The 15,635-nt window shown below is 50.1% G+C and overlaps 1 protein-coding gene across 1 annotated transcript in view; it reads right to left on the bottom strand.

Moving 5' to 3' along the window:
- Nucleotides 1-15,635, bottom strand: part of LOC137339897 (polycomb group RING finger protein 6-like) — an 84,656-nt gene that overhangs the window by 60,242 nt on the left and 8,779 nt on the right. Inside the window, 4 exon segments of the mRNA XM_068001944.1 lie at nucleotides 10,503-10,632; nucleotides 11,831-11,890; nucleotides 13,100-13,155; nucleotides 14,096-14,192. Coding sequence (XP_067858045.1) covers nucleotides 10,503-10,632; nucleotides 11,831-11,890; nucleotides 13,100-13,155; nucleotides 14,096-14,192 — 343 coding nt within the window.

The following is a 15,635-nucleotide window of genomic DNA, read 5'->3' as shown; positions in this document are numbered from 1 at the left end:
TATCAAGAAACGGCTGAGTGCACTGGATACAGCAAAGGCTATGGGCCCCGGCAACATCCCGGCTGTAGTGCTGAAGACTTGTGCTCCAGAACTAGCCGCGCCTCTAGCCAAGCTGTTCCAGTACAGCTACAACACTGGCATCTACCCGACAATGTGGAAAATTGCCCAGGTATGTCCTGTCTACAAAAAGCAGGACAAATCCAATTCAGCCAATTACCGCCATCAGTCTACTCTCAATCATCAGCAAAGTGATGGAAGGTGTCGTCGTCAGTGCTATCAAGCAGCACTTACTCACCAGTAACCTGCTCACCGATGCTCAGTTTGGGTTCTGCCAGGACCACTCGGCTCCAGACCTTATTACAGCCTTGGTCCAAACATGGACAAAAGTGCTGAATTCCAAGGTGAGGTGAGAGTGACTGCCCTCAAGATCAAGGCAGCATTTGACAGAGTGTGGCACCAAGGAGCCCTAGTAAAATTGAAGTCAATGGGAATCAGGGGGAAAACTCTCCAGTGGCTGGAGTCATACCTAGCACAAAGGAAGATGGTGGTGGTTGTTGGAGGTCAGTCATCTCAGCCCCAGGACATTGCTGCAGGAGTTCCTCAGGGCAGTGTCCTAGGCCCAACCATCTTCAGCTGCTTCATCAATGACCTTCCCACCATCATAAGGTCAGAAATGGGGATGTTCACTGATGACTTCACAGTGTTCAGTTCCATTCGCAACCCCTCAGATAATGAAGCAGTCCATGCCCGCATGCAGCAAGACCTGGACAACATCCAGGCTTGGGCTCATAAGTGGCAAGTAACATTCGTGCCAGACAAGTGCCTTACCATCGCCGAATCCCCCACCATCAACATCCTGGGGGTCACCATTGACCAGAAACTTAACTGGACCAGCCATATAAATACTGTGGCTACAAGAGCAGGTCAGAGGCTGGGTATTCTGCGGCGAGTGACTCACCTCCTGACTCCCCAAAGCCTTTCCACCATCTACAAGGCACAAGTCCGGAGTGTGATGGAATACTCTCCACTTGCTTGGATGAGTGCCGTTCTGACAACACTCAAGAAACTCGACACCATCCAGGACAAAGCAGCCCGCTTGATTGGCACCCCATCCACCACCCTAAACATTCACTCCCTTCACCACCGGCGCACAGTGGCTGCAGTGTGTACCATCCACAGGATGCACTGCAGCAACTCGCCAAGACTTCTTTAACAGCACCTCCCAAACCCGCGACCTCTACCACCTAGAAGGACAAGGGCAGCAGGCACATGGGAACAACGCCACCTGCATGTTCCCCTCCAAGTCACACACCATCCCGACTTGGAAATATATCGTCGTTCCTTCATCGTTGCTGGGTCAAAATCCTAGAAATCCCTTCCTAACAGCACTGTGGGAGAACCGTCACCACACGGACTGCAGCAGTTCAAGGCGGCGGCTCACCACCACCCTCTCAAGGGCAATTAGGGATGGGCAATAAATGCCGGCCTCGCCAGCGAGGCCCACATCCCACGAACGAATAAAAAAAAATGTCATACGCCCCTTTTTTCCGTTTCATCTTACTCACTATCTCTTTTGTCATCCAAGGAGCTCTGGCTTTAGTTGCCCTACCTTTCTGCCTTGTGGGGATGTACCTAGACTGTACCTGAACCATCGCCTCTTTAAAGGCCGCCCATTGTTCAATTACAGTTTTGCCTGCGAATCTTCGATTCCAATTTACCCGGGCCAGATCTGTTCTCATCCCACTGAAATTGGCCCTCCTCCAATTGAGCATTTTTTTTTACTTTAGAGGGGTTCGTGTCCTTTTCCATAACTATTCTAAACCTTATGATACTATGATCGCTGCTCCCCAAATGTTCCCCCACTGACACTTGCTCCACTTGGCCCACCTCATTCCCCAGAACCAAGTCCAGCAATGCCTCCTTCCTCACTGGGCTGGAAACATAGTGGTCAAGAAAGTTATCCTCAAACATATTTCAAAAATTCCTCACCCCCTTTGTCCCTTATATTATTATCCCAGTCTAAATTAGGATAGTTGAAGTCCCCCGTTATCACAACTCTATGGCTTTTGCATCTCTCTGTAATTTCCCTGCAAATTTGCTCCTCTATCTCCTTCCCACTAGTTGGTGGCCTATAGAATACACCCAGTAGTGTAATGGCACCTCTATTGTTTCTTAACTCTAACCAAATAGATTCTGTCCTTGACCCCTCCAGGACATCCTCTCTCTCCGGCACTGCAATATTCTCCTTAATCAATACTGCCACCCCCCTCCTTTCTTTCCTTCCCTATCTCACCTGAACACCTTGTATCCAGGAATATTTAGTAACCAATCCAGCCCAATTTTGAGCCAGGTCTCCGTTATCGCCACGACCTCGAAGTAATATTAAGAACATAAGAACATAAGAAATAGGAGCAGGAGTAGGCCAATCGGCCCCTCGAGCCTGCTCCGCCATTCAATAAGATCATGGCTGATCTGATCCTAACCTCAAATCTAAATTCATGTCCAATTTCCTGCCCGCTCCCCGTAACCCCTAATTCCCTTTACTTCTAGGAAACTGTCTATTTCTGTTCTAAATTTATTCAATGATGTAGCTTCCACAGCTTCCTGGGGCAGCAAATTCCACAGACCTACTACCCTGAGTGAAGAAGTTTCTCCTCATCTCAGTTTTGAAGGAGCAGCCCCTTATTCTAAGATTATGCCCCCTAGTTCTAGTTTCACCCATCCTTGGGAACATCCTCACCGCATCCACCCTTCACAATCTTATATGTTTCAATAAGATCGCCTCTCATTCTTCTGAACTCCAATGTAGATAAATCTCCGGGACCTGATGAAATGTATCCCAGGACGTTATGGGAGGTTAGGGAGGAAATTGCGGGTCCCCTAGCAGAGATATTTGAATCATCCACCGCTACAGGTGAGGTGCCTGAAGATTGGAGGGTAGCAAATGTTGTGCCTTTGTTTAAGAAGGGCGGCAGGGAAAAGCCTGGGAACTACAGACCGGTGAGCCTGACATCTGTAGTGGGTAAGTTGTTAGAGGGTATTCTGAGAGACAGGATCTACGGGCATTTGGAGAGGCAGGGACTAATTAGGAACAGTCAGCATGGTTTTGTGAGAGGAAAATCATGTCTCACGAATTTGATTGAGTTTTTTGAAGGGGTAACCAAGAAGATAGATGAGGGCTGTGCAGTAGACGTGGTCTACATGGACTTCAGCAAAGCATTTGACAAGGTACCGCATGGTAGGTTGTTACATAAGGTTAAATCTCACGGGATCCAAGGTGAGGTAGCCAATTGGATACAACATTGGCTTGACGACAGAAGACAGAGGGTGGTTGTAGAGGGTTGTTTTTCAAATTGGAGGCCTGTGACCAGCGGTGTGCCTCAGGGATCGGTGCTGGGTCCGCTGTTATTTGTTATTTATATTAATGATTTGGATGAGAATTTAGGAGGCATGGTTAGTAAGTTTGCAGATGACACCAAGATTGGTGGCATCGTGGACAGTGAAGAAGGTTATCTAGGATTGCAACGGGATCTTGATAAATTGGGCCAGTGGGCCGATGAATGGCAGATGGAGTTTAATTTAGATAAATGTGAGGTGATGCATTTTGGGAGATCGAATCGGGCCAGGACCTACTCCGTTAATGGTAGGGTGTTGGGGAGAGTTATAGAACAAAGAGATCTGGGAGTACAGGTTCATAGCTCCTTGAAAGTGGAGTCACAGGTGGATAGGGTGGTGATGAAGGCATTCGGCTTGCTTGGTTTCATTGGTCAGAACATTGAATACAGGAGTTGGGATGTCTTGTTGAAGTTGTACAAGACATTAGTTAGGCCACACTTGGAATACTGTGTACAGTTCTGGTCACCCTATTATAGAAAGGATATTATTAAACTAGAAAGAGTGCAGAAAAGATTTACTAGGATGCTGCCGGGACTTGATGGTTTGACTTATAGGGAGAGGTTAGATAGACTGGGACTTTTTTCTCTGGAGAGTAGGAGGTTGAGGGGTGATCTTATACAAGTCTATAAAATAACGAGGGGCATAGATAAGGTAGATAGTCAAAATCTTTTCCCAAAGGTAGGGGAGTCTATAACGAGGGGACATAGATTTAAGGTGAGAGGGGAGAGATACAAAAGGGTCCGGAGGGGCAATTTTTTCACTCAAAGGGTGGTGAGTGTCTGGAACAAGCTGCCAGAGGCAGTAGTAGAGGCGGGTAAGATTTTGTCTTTTAAAAAGCATTTGGACAGTTACATGGGTAAGATGGGTATAGAGGGATATGGGCCAAGTGCAGGCAATTGCGACTAGCTTAGTGGTATAAACTGGGCGACATGGACATGTTGGGCCGAAGGGCCTGTTTCCATGTTGTAAACTTCTATGATTCTATGAGTCGAGTCCCAATCTACTCAACCTCTCCTCATATGTCCACCCCCTCATCCCCAGGAACCTTCTTTGTACTGCCTCGAGAGCAAGTATGTCTTTTCTTAAGTATGGACACCAAAACTGTATGCAGTATTCCAGGTGCGGTCTCACCAATACCTTATGTAACTGCAGCAATACCTCCCTGTTTTTATATTCTATCCCCCAGCAATAAACGCCAACATTCTGTTGGCCTTCTTGATCACCTGCATACTAACTTTTTGATTTTCTTGCACTAGGACCCCCAGATCCCTTTGTACTGCAGTACTTTCCAGTCTCTTGCCATCAAGATAATAACTTGCTCTCTGATTTTTCCTGCCAAAGTGCATAACCTCACATTTTCCAATATTGTATTGCATCTGCCAAATCTCCGCCCACTCACCCAGCCTGTCTGTATCCCCTTGTAGGTATTTTATGTCCTCCTCACTCTCTACTTTCCCTCCCATCTTTGTATCATCTGCAAACTTTGATATGTTACACTCGGTCCCCTCCTCCAAATCGTTAATACAGATTGTAAAGAGTTGGGAACCCAGTACCGACCCCTGTGGAAGACCACTGGCTACTGGTTGCCAGTCCGAGAATGAACCATTTATCCCAACTCTCTGCTTCCTGTTAGATAACCAATCCTCCACCCATGCCAGAATATTACCCCCAATCCAGTGATTCTTTATCTTTAGCAATAATCTTTTATGTGGCACCTTGTCGAATGCCTTCTGGAAGTCTAAATACACTACATCCACTGGTTCCCCTTTATCCACCCTGTACGTTATGTCCTCAAAGAACTCATATTCTGGGTTTCCTTTACCTGCCATTTAATGCTTCGGCCCCAAGTTGAAGTTCCTGCCTTGTTTCTAGACCAGAACTACGGAGGTGCCTTGGGAGCGTATGCAGTAGCACACACAGGTCTTTCCTCGCACACAGTGCGTCATACGATGGGTGGTGGCCACAGCCCTGGGATTCTGCTTGGCTGCATCATTACATGAGGCCGATGGCTTCTCCAGCCCAGCTCCTGTCTAAGTGACTCCTCCATTTATGCACATTCACCCACCCAGGCTTCCAACCACAAGGATTGTTTGTAAAACTACAGGTCGCCAGGCAGGTAACTTGTCAGCAGAAAACAAGTGGTCTCCCCCGAAATACAGACCTGTCTCCACGGATATTGACGGACCAGACGGACATTTCCAGCATTGTCTGGTTTTATTTCATATTTCCAGAATTTGCAGTTTTTTAAAGAATCACAGAATCTTACAGCACAGAGAAAGGTAATTCGGCCCATCGCACCTGTGCTGGCTCTTTGAAAGAGCTGTCCAATTTAGTCCCATTCCCCAGCTTTTTCCCCATAACCCGGCAAATTAGGCCTCTTCAAGCACATGTCCAATTGCCTTTTAAAAATTCCTATAGAATCTGCTTCCACTGCCGTTTCAGGAAATACGTTCCCGATCTTAACAACCCTGTGTGTGAAAAAAATTCTCATTTCCCCTCTAGTTCTTTTGCCAATTATTTTAAATCTGTGACCTCTGGTTACCGACCCACTTGCCAGAGGAAACAGCTTCTCCCTAACTGCTCTATCAAAACCCCTCATAATTTTGAACACCTCTATTAGGTCTCCCCTTAACCTTCTCTGTTCTAAGGAGAACAATCCCAGCTTCTCCAATCATTCCACATAACTGAAGTCCCTCATCCCTGATATCATCCTGGTAAACCTCCTCTGTACCCTCTCCAAAGCCTTGACATCCTTCCTAAAGTGTGGTGCCCAGAACAATACACAATACCCCAGCTGAGGCCAAACCAGTGATTTGTAAAGGTTTAGCAAAACTTCCTTGTTTTTGTATTCAATGCTCCTACTTACAAAGTCAAGTATCTCACATGTTTTCTTAACCGCCTTATCAACTTGCCCTACCACCTTCCAAGATTTGTGAATATGCTCCCCCAGGTCCCTCTGTTCTTGCCCCCCTCCCCTCAAAATACCACCATTTAGATCATGCTGTCTCTCCAGGTTGTTTCTCCCAAAGTGCATCACTACACACTTATCCGCATTAAATTGTATCTGCCACGTGTCTTCCCATTTCACCAGTCTGTCTGTCCCCCTGAAGTCTGCCACTATCCTCCTTATTATTTACTACGTTGCCAAGTTTTGTATCATCTGCAAACTTCAGAAATTGTACTCCCAGTACCCAAGTCCAGGTCATTTACACAGAAGAAAAGCAATGGTCCTAATAACGACCCCTTGGGGACCCCACTGCATACTTCTCTCCAGTCAGAAAAATATCCGTTCACCACTGCTCTCTGCCTCTTATCCCTTAGCCAATTATATACCCAAGTTACCACCGTCCCTTTAATCCCATGTGCTTCTATTTTCTGAATAAGTCTGTTATGCGGTACTTTATCGAATGCCTTTTGAAAGTCCACATGTACAACATCTACTGCACGACCTTCATCAACCCTCTCTGTTACTTCATCAAAGAACTCAATCAGGTTAGTCAGACACGATTTGCTTTTAACAAATCCGTGCTGGCTGTTTATATATAATCGCCTTTCATGACCTCAGGATGTCCCAAAGCGCTTTTCAGCCAATGAAGTACTTTTGAAGTGTAGTCACTGTTGTAATGCAGGAAACTGGGCAGCCAATTTGTGCACAGCAAGATCCCACAAACAGCAATAAGATAAATTCCCAGCTAATCTGTTTTGTTAATGTTGGTTGAGGCATCGCTGTTGGCCAGGACACCGGGGAGAACTCCCTGCTCTTCAAACGAAAATAGTGCCATGGGATCATTTTCAGTTTGGCAAGATGTAACGAGTGGAGTGCCGCAGGGATCAACTATTTACAATCCATATCAATGACTTGGAAGAAGGGGCCGAATGCTAAATTTACTGATGACACAAAGGTAGGTAGGAAAGTAAGTTGTGAAGAGGACATAAGGGGCTCGATTTTGACGTCGGGTTTCCGGCGGGTTTCCAGCGGGGGGGCCCGGAAAATCCCGATATCCGGTCACGTGACTGGATCGCGACGAAATCCCGGCCACTTCCGGGTACCGCGCTGACGTGCGGGGCTGCGCGCGCAAGCCCCGCTGGTGGGAATCCCGCAGGCAATTAAAGCCAGCGGGGTTCCACTTGAGAGTACTTACCTTGCTCGTTGTGGTCAGTTAATGAGCTGAATCAGCTGTCAAAAGAGGAAGTGTGGGATTTTAGGTTCAAGGCAGTGAGCTTCACACACTGGGGGAAACAGTCTCTGTCCAACCAGGCGTGTTGCAGCCAGCAGCCTGTGGCAGGTGCCAAGGTGCACTCCACGGGGGAGAGCCCTCACCCACGCAGGAGGCCACCGCGTCACATAGGGCAACCCCTGCCCCCCACCACCCCCCGCCAAGCCAGAGGACAGACCGACACGAAACCGCAGCCCCAGTCCGAGGAACCACCCACCTACCCTGCACAACCCCTCAGACCAACACCTGCCAGATGGGTGGTGTGTGGACACCCTCGGAGGACGAAGAGCATGACCAGCCCCAGCAGCCTCGCAGTCCACGCCGTCCGCCGCAGAGACGTGGATCCCCCCAACACGGTGTTGTTGCACGCCCACCTGCACAGCAGGAGGGAGGGCTACCACAGAGAGAGACGCATCGCAGAGGGCACTACCCTCGCCACAGGGTCCACAGACCGAGGCGCAGCTCCCCGGACCTCTCCAAGCAGCAGTGCACAGGGAGGCGCAGATTCGCTCGACATCTAGTCGTGGAGATCTGCAGCCTCTTTCATGCCGAGCTGCTCCTGGCTGGCCCCAGCACCAACTGCTTACCTGTCGCTGTCAAAGTCACCACTGCCCTCCACACCTTCTCCTCCGCATCCTTCCAGGGTGCAGCCGGCAACACCGCCGATGTCTCTCAGTCGTCTGCGCGGACGAGCCCTGCAAATACACCTGCACCTACTCTGCAGTAACACGATGGGTGGCATCAGTGGTGGGTCCTCATAGTGATACCCAGGAGCGGGCATTATTGGACACAACGGACAGGATTCGCGGAGACATGGCAGTGGTGGTGTCAATATAATGTGTGCTGTTTGTTGCTCTGAAATTCAATATAGGTAACACCCATGACAAACCCTCAGACACCCTTGTGCACCCCCTTCATGCTCACGACACGTTTGCCTTACGCTGCCTACTGCATGCCCTGTGGCTGCAGCACAGGTGGTGGCAGGTTGAGTGAGGCTGGCCGTGAGGGAGATGCACGAGAGGGTGAGTATGGGATGGAGCAATGAGATTGTATGAGGATTGGGTTGCGTGTTAGTGGCAGGATGAGTACTGGCGAGGTGAGTAGGTGGAGGTAAGATGAGGATGGGGTTTGAGTGGGTATGAAGGGTGATGTGACAGAGTAGTGTTGGCGGTGCCGAAGGAGATGTGGGGTGGGGGCAGTGTTGTGGCAGACGGAGTGTAGGGGAAAGACTTCGTGTTCTCACTGCGGCTGACCTACTGCGGTCATTGCAGCGCCTCCTGCACTGTATGCAGGTGGGCCATATGTTGGTGGCGCAGGTGACCCCCTCTGCCACCTCGAGCCAGGCCTTCTTGGTGGCAGAGGCAGGCCGCTTCCTCCCGCCCGCCGGGGGGAAGATCTGTGTCCTCCCCCTCCTCCTCACCCCATCTGATGATACCTGGGGTGAGGCATCATTAAACTGGGAGCAGCCTTCCCCCTGGGCTGCTCCATGCTGCAATTTGTTCCATTGGTTGCAGCATCTGTCAGTGGAGGACTGCCCCTTTAACTCGAGAGCCTCCAGCTGACAGATCGTACTGCGCATGCGCAGCCCGACCGACGCGCAGGCCAGCGCCGTGGACCCCGGAGGAGCAGGTAATTGATTCCTATTAGTGGGTTGCCTGCTACGATCGCGCGGGCAACCCACTAATTTCGCCGAGCGTGTTGACCACGCTCCCGGAGGACCACCCGCTGGGAACCCGCAGGCCTGCTAAATTCGAGCCCAAGGAGTCTGCAAAGGGATATAGATAGGTTAAGTGAGTGGGTAAAAATTTGGCAGATGGAGTATAATGTGGGAAAATGTGAACTTGTCCACTTTGACAGGAGGAATAGAAAAGCAGTGTATTATTTAAATGGAGAGAGATTGCAGAACTCTGAGGTACAGAGGGATCTGGGTGTCCTGGTACATGAATCACAAAAAGTTAGCATGCAGGTACAGCAAGTGATTAGGAAGGCAAATGGAATGTTGTCATTTATTGCAAAGGGAATGGAATATAAAAGTCGAGATGTTCTGCTACAGTTGTACAGGGCATTGGTGAGACCACATCTAGAATACTGTGCGCAGTTTTGGCTCCTTATTTAAGAAAGGACATAATTGCTTTGGAGGCGGTTCAGAGAAGGTTCACTCGACTGATTCCTGGGATGAGGGGGTTATCTTATGAGGAAAGGTTGGACAAGTTAGGCCTGTATACGCTGGAGTTTAGAAGAATGAGAGGTGATCTTATTGAACTATATAAGATCCTGAGGGGACTAGAAGGGGTAGATGCTGAGGGGATGTTTCCCCTTGTGGGACGGACTAGAACTAGGGGCCACAGTTTAAAAATAAGGGGTCTCCCATTTAAGACGGAGATGAGGAGAATTTTTTTCTCTCTGAGGGTCGTGAGTCTGTGGAACTCCCTTCCCCAGAGAGCGGTGGAGGCAGGGTCATTGAGTATTTTTAAGGCTGAGTTTGATTCCTGATTAACAAGGGAGTCAAAGGTTATAGTAGGTAGACGGGAAAGTAGGGTTGAGGTCACAATCAGATCAGTCATGATCTTATCAAATGGCAGAGCAGGCTCGAGGGGCCGAATGGCCTACTCCTGCTCCTAAATCGTATGTTCGTATCCACCTGAGAGGGCAGACGGGGCCTTGCTTTAGCGTCTCATCCGAAAGACGGCACCGCCGACGGGGCAGCACTCCTTCAGTACTGCACTGGGGTTCGAACCCTTCTGACTCAGAGGCTAGAATGCTACCACTGAGCCAAGCTGACACCAAACACCTTATTGGTTCAAAATGTCTCGAGGTGTTCCACACAATAAATCACTTGGAGTTCAGCTAGCTTCAATGCGTAGGCAGTAATCATGAGAAGTTACTCACCCAATGAACTCAAGCACCAACGAGATGTCAAGTTGAGGTGATGGATCCTCCAGGGGAACCATGGGCAGCGTTAGCTTCTTAACCAGCGGTCGTATACGGCTCACTTTACCATTACTGGGCACCTGGACAACTGGACGGGCACAGAACAGGAGAGAAACCATCAATGGTCAGGAGAGACAATTGACAACGTGTGCAGACACTCCCCCAGCTGCCCACACTGCCAGAGTTACACACTTCAGTTTATTGGAGATCAGACAGAACCATCAGAAATCCTCAATAGGTTTGATCACCAGCACCACTTGGATGAGAAGGTAAACTCAGCACCCACTGAGCTTGGGTTTTGAGGGTACCAGAAACACTATTACACCCCGGCAGCAGTGGGCAGGATCCCGCACAGCACCAGCTCCCAGTGCCAGCTAGCTGAGTGAGTACAGGTGGGTTTGTAACGTGATTTCCACACCTTGAGGCAGAAAATCCACAGTCCTTCCAATACACTGCCGGCCAGAGCTCAGTGGAAGGATGGAGAAATAGGCCCAGGATCCAGATTCACCCAGGCCTGGCCGTCACCATCAGGAACCTCCATCCAGCCGTGTCAGGGCAAGGAGCTGGAGTTTCCTCAGCCCAGGCTGGTGGAAGAATGGCAGCCAATAGACATGGGCCCAGCTGGAGGTCCAATATGAGACCACCGACGATTTTTAAAACTGATCAGATTTTTCCAGCTCTCTTGTAAAAGAGGCCGATGGGCCTGTTAACAAACAGCTCCAGCAACATCCTGCCTACCATTTAACCAGAAAGTGACAGGTGGCAAGAAAACCCTCAAGTAAAGAAAATATCTATTATTATAAAAAGAAATACCGGAAATAAGATTGACAGAGTTCAATAAATGAAAGGTAGACCAGTTCCCCCTGCACACAGTGAAAGGGACACCAACTCTCCCTGCACAGAGAAGTATTTTAACTCAGAAGTTTGGAACAATACAACACACTGGATTTTACAGTAAGTGCGAAGGGTCCCAGCCATTTGTGTCCCTCCAATGCCATGTCACCAACGTCAAATTGAGCGAGTCCTGTGTGACAAGGAGGATGTAGGCCGGGCCGGTCCAAGTGGCCCGGGCCGAGCCAGGTTTCGTGTCGTACCGCAGCACAAGACACATGTTCCATCAGTGGGTGGATGGCACGCTACATTTAGCTGTTTAGTTCTGGATTTCGCCACATCACTGAACCTAATTGAGTATATTCTACAGACAGAGCATCGGACCAGAATCCACACTACACAACCGATGCAACACCAACAACGGGACGCACTGAGGCACAGCCTTGTGAACTTACCTAGTTTGGGAACCTCGAGCCCCCGTTCTCTGTAGAAATCATGGAGTCGTCTTTTTTCACCTGAATACAAAGAAGCTCGTATCACTCACTGATTAAACATGGGAATGAGAACATTTAACCCAATCAAAATGGCTACATTCCGTCTCGCTAGCCAGCTGTGGGAGATCAATCCAACACAGAATCTAGCAGCGAGGGTTATAGGTCTAAAGTCACCTCAAGCTGGAACACAGACTGTTAACTCCCCACAATCCATCAGACCCAGACTGGGGCAGTGAGAGTTAACTCCCCATAATCCATCAGACCCAGACTGGGGCAGTGAAGTTTATCCGACCTACTCTCCCTCTGTCATTTTAAATTCCTCATTCCCTCTCTTTACTTTTTGATAATTAGTCATTTGTTCTCCAAAACCTTCAAATTGAGTGAGACCTGCTGCCAGGCTGCTGCTGCTCTCAAAGGACATCTACAGGGAGTATAATCAGCCTGGGAACCCAGCCGTGGGCGGAGAGAAATAGGCAGGGAGCCAACAGCAACCGCAGATCAGGAGTACAGCACCCCCAAAGGGCAGAGAGCTCCATCGCACTGTGATGTGTGGGCCGGCCGGCCGCCCACACCGCGACCCCGGGGCCGGCCGGCCGCCCACACCGCGACCCCGGGGCCGGCCGGCCGGCCACACCGCGACCCCGGGGCCGGCCGGCCGCCCACACCGCGACCCCGGGGCCGGCCGGCCGCCCACACCGCGACCCCGGGGCCGGCCGGCCGCCCACACCGCGACCCCGGGGCCGGCCGGCCGCCCACACCGCGACCCCGGGGCCGGCCGGCCGCCCACACCGCGACCGGCCGACCAACCCCTTCCTCCCACCCCCCCCCTCTAAACACTACAACTAAAGGGCCAGCCTGGCCTCTCCTGAAGATGGGGAGCACAGGATGACTGCAGTGCAGGGGGACATCAAGCTTTCTTCGATATACATCAATAGCATCTTCATACCCAGGTCCAGTGTGACACTGTCTGGAGACAATACAGAGCTTCTCTGTTGTTTAATCTGACAATGCATCCCCGACCCTAACCAGACAGCAACGAGCACCTTTACTGCATCGTTCTGACATTTCCATTTCCCACAAAGTGAGCAGGCTGAACCGGAGAACTGTTCTGTCCTGTGCGTACGTGCTCAGTGGGGACTGCGGCTGGGAGCACGCATTCTGCCCTTGACTGTCAGAGAAAAACAAGACAATGTTCATGACAGCTCGTTCTGTGCGATCACCATCACTTACTGCTTTCTAGGTTGGGCACGAGCTTGTAAACTATATCTTGTAATTTTCTGTCCAGTCTGGAAAAAAACAAAAACACAGAATTACACATTAATCACAAATGACTGAGTGGACAAAACTATGGCAGATGGAGTTCAATGTGGGAAAGTGTGAGGTCATCCACTTTGGATCTGAGAAAGTAAAATTGGAATATTTTCTTAATGATGAGAGACTAGGAGCTGTGGAAGTGTAAAGGGATTTGGATGTCCATGAAGTGACTGAAAGCTAGTGCACAAATACAAAAAGTAATCAAAAAGGTTAATGGAATATTGGTCTTTAACAAAAGAGGGTTGGAATTGAAAGGGGAGGAAGTGAAACTGAGCCTTGGTCAGACCCCATCTGGAGAACTGAGTTCAGTTCCGGGGACCACTCGTCAGGAGGGATATAGGAGGGGGCACAGTGCAGAATCACCGGAATAATACTGGGGTTTAAAGGGTTAAATTATGAAGACGGGTTTGTATAAACGCGGTTTGTGCTCCCTTGAGTTTAGAAGGTTGAGGGGTGATTAATCGGGGTGTTTAAAATGATAAAGGGATTCGATTGGGTAAATAGAGAAACTATTTCCTCTGGTGGGGAATCCAGAACAAGGGGGAATAATCTTAAAATTAAAGCCGGGCCATTCAGGAAGGCCCTCCCCCTCCATGCCCGACCTGCCCCCTCCCCGCTCACCGATCGCCCCTCCCCCTCCCCGAGCGCCCCTCCCCCTGCTCCCGAGCGCCCCTCCCCCTCCCCCTGCTCCCCGCCCCCTCGCCAAGCGCCCCGCCCCCTCCCCCCCCGCCCCCTCCCCCCCCGAGCGCCCCGCCCCCTCACCGAATGCCCCGCCCCCTCCCCTCCTCCCCGAGCGCCCCGCCCCCCTCCCCGAGCGCCCCGCCCCCCTCCCCTCCTCCCCGAGCGCCCCGCCCCCCTCCCCGAGCGCCCCGCGCCCCCTCCCCGCGCGCCCCGCCCCCTCCCCCCGCTCACCTTATGTTGTACAGCGGTTGTGTCTGATGGACAATAACGTTACACTTTGGACATCGGTTGCTGTAGTCAAAATGTTTCACAATACAACTCTTACAGACTGCAGAGACATAAGGGAGGAATTTCACAATGAAACAAAATCTGCACTGAAGAAAGTTATTGACAATCAAAAGAATAAATCCCAGCGACACTGACAGCAAGAGGAAAATCCAGTGCACCCATTGCAATTTCAAAATTGTGAACTTTGTAGCTGTCTGTAACCCCGAGTAACGTAAGAACAAATGAACATCAGAAATAGGAGCAGGAGTAGGCCATTCGGCCCCTCAAGCCTGCTCCATCATTCAATCAGATCATGGCTGACCTTGAACCTCAACTCCACTTTCCCGCCCGATCCCCATATCCCTTAATTCCCCTAGAGTCCAAAAATCTATATCCATCACAGCCTTGAAATTTTTTAAAATATATTCCTTGTGGGCGTCGCTGGCAAGGCCAGCATTTATTGCCCATCCCTAATTGCCCTTGAGAGGGTGGTGGTGAGCCGCCTTCTTGAACCGCTGCAGTCCGTGTGGTGAAGGTTCTCCCACAGTGCTGTTAGGAAGGGAGTTCCAGGACTTTGAGCCAGTGACGATGAAGGAACGGCGATATATTTCCAAGTCGGGATGATGTGTGACTTGGAGGGGAACGTGCAGGTGGTGTTCCCATGTGCCAGCTGCTCTTGTCCTTCTAGGTGGTAGAGGTCGCGGGTTTGGGAGGTGCTGTCGAAGAAGCCTTGGTGAGTTGCTGCAGTGCATCCTGTGGATGGTACACACTGCAGCCACTGTGCGCCGGTGGTGAAGGGAGTGAATGTTTAGGGTGGTGGATGGGGTGCCAATCAAGCAGGCTTGAAAGAGGTTCTGCTGAGTGAGTTTGAGCAGCGAGGGACTAAATTAAAAAGCAGAACCACAAAGGTGATAATCTCCGGATTATTACCTGAGCCACGAGCAAATTGGCACAGGGTAAATCAGATCAGAGAGATGAATGCGTGGCTCAAAGATTGGGTGTGGGAGAAGTGGGTTTCGATTCATGGGGCACTGGCACCAGTACTGGGGAAAGAGGGAGCTGTTCCGTTGGGACGGGCTTCACCTGAACCATGCTGGGACCAGTGTTCTGGCAAATCGAACAACTAGGGCGGTAGAGAAGGCTTTAAACTAAATAGAGCGAGGGAGGGCTCAGGTGGGGTGAAGTTTAGATTGATAGAGAAAAGACAAGGAAGTAGTACAGGAAAGTGATGGGGGTTATGATAAACAGAGTGTGTCAGGAAGGAACAGAGCGTACAAACATAAGAGTGCACTAGCAAATGGGGCAGGGGTAGGAAAGAATGGTAAAAAGACAAAATTAAAGGTTCTTTATCTGAATGCGCGCAGCATTCGTAATAAGATAGATGAATTGACGGCACAGGTAGAAACAAATGGGAATGATCTTGTGGCCATTACAGAGACGTGGTTACAAGGTGACCAAGGTTGGGAGCTAAATATTCAGGGTTATTTAACATTTCGTAAGGATA

Source organism: Heptranchias perlo, chromosome 21, assembly GCF_035084215.1.
Source record: "Heptranchias perlo isolate sHepPer1 chromosome 21, sHepPer1.hap1, whole genome shotgun sequence".
Lineage (NCBI taxonomy): Eukaryota > Metazoa > Chordata > Chondrichthyes > Hexanchiformes > Hexanchidae > Heptranchias > Heptranchias perlo.
Note: the sequence above shows the minus strand (reverse complement) of the source record. Positions and strands in the feature narration are given on the sequence as shown.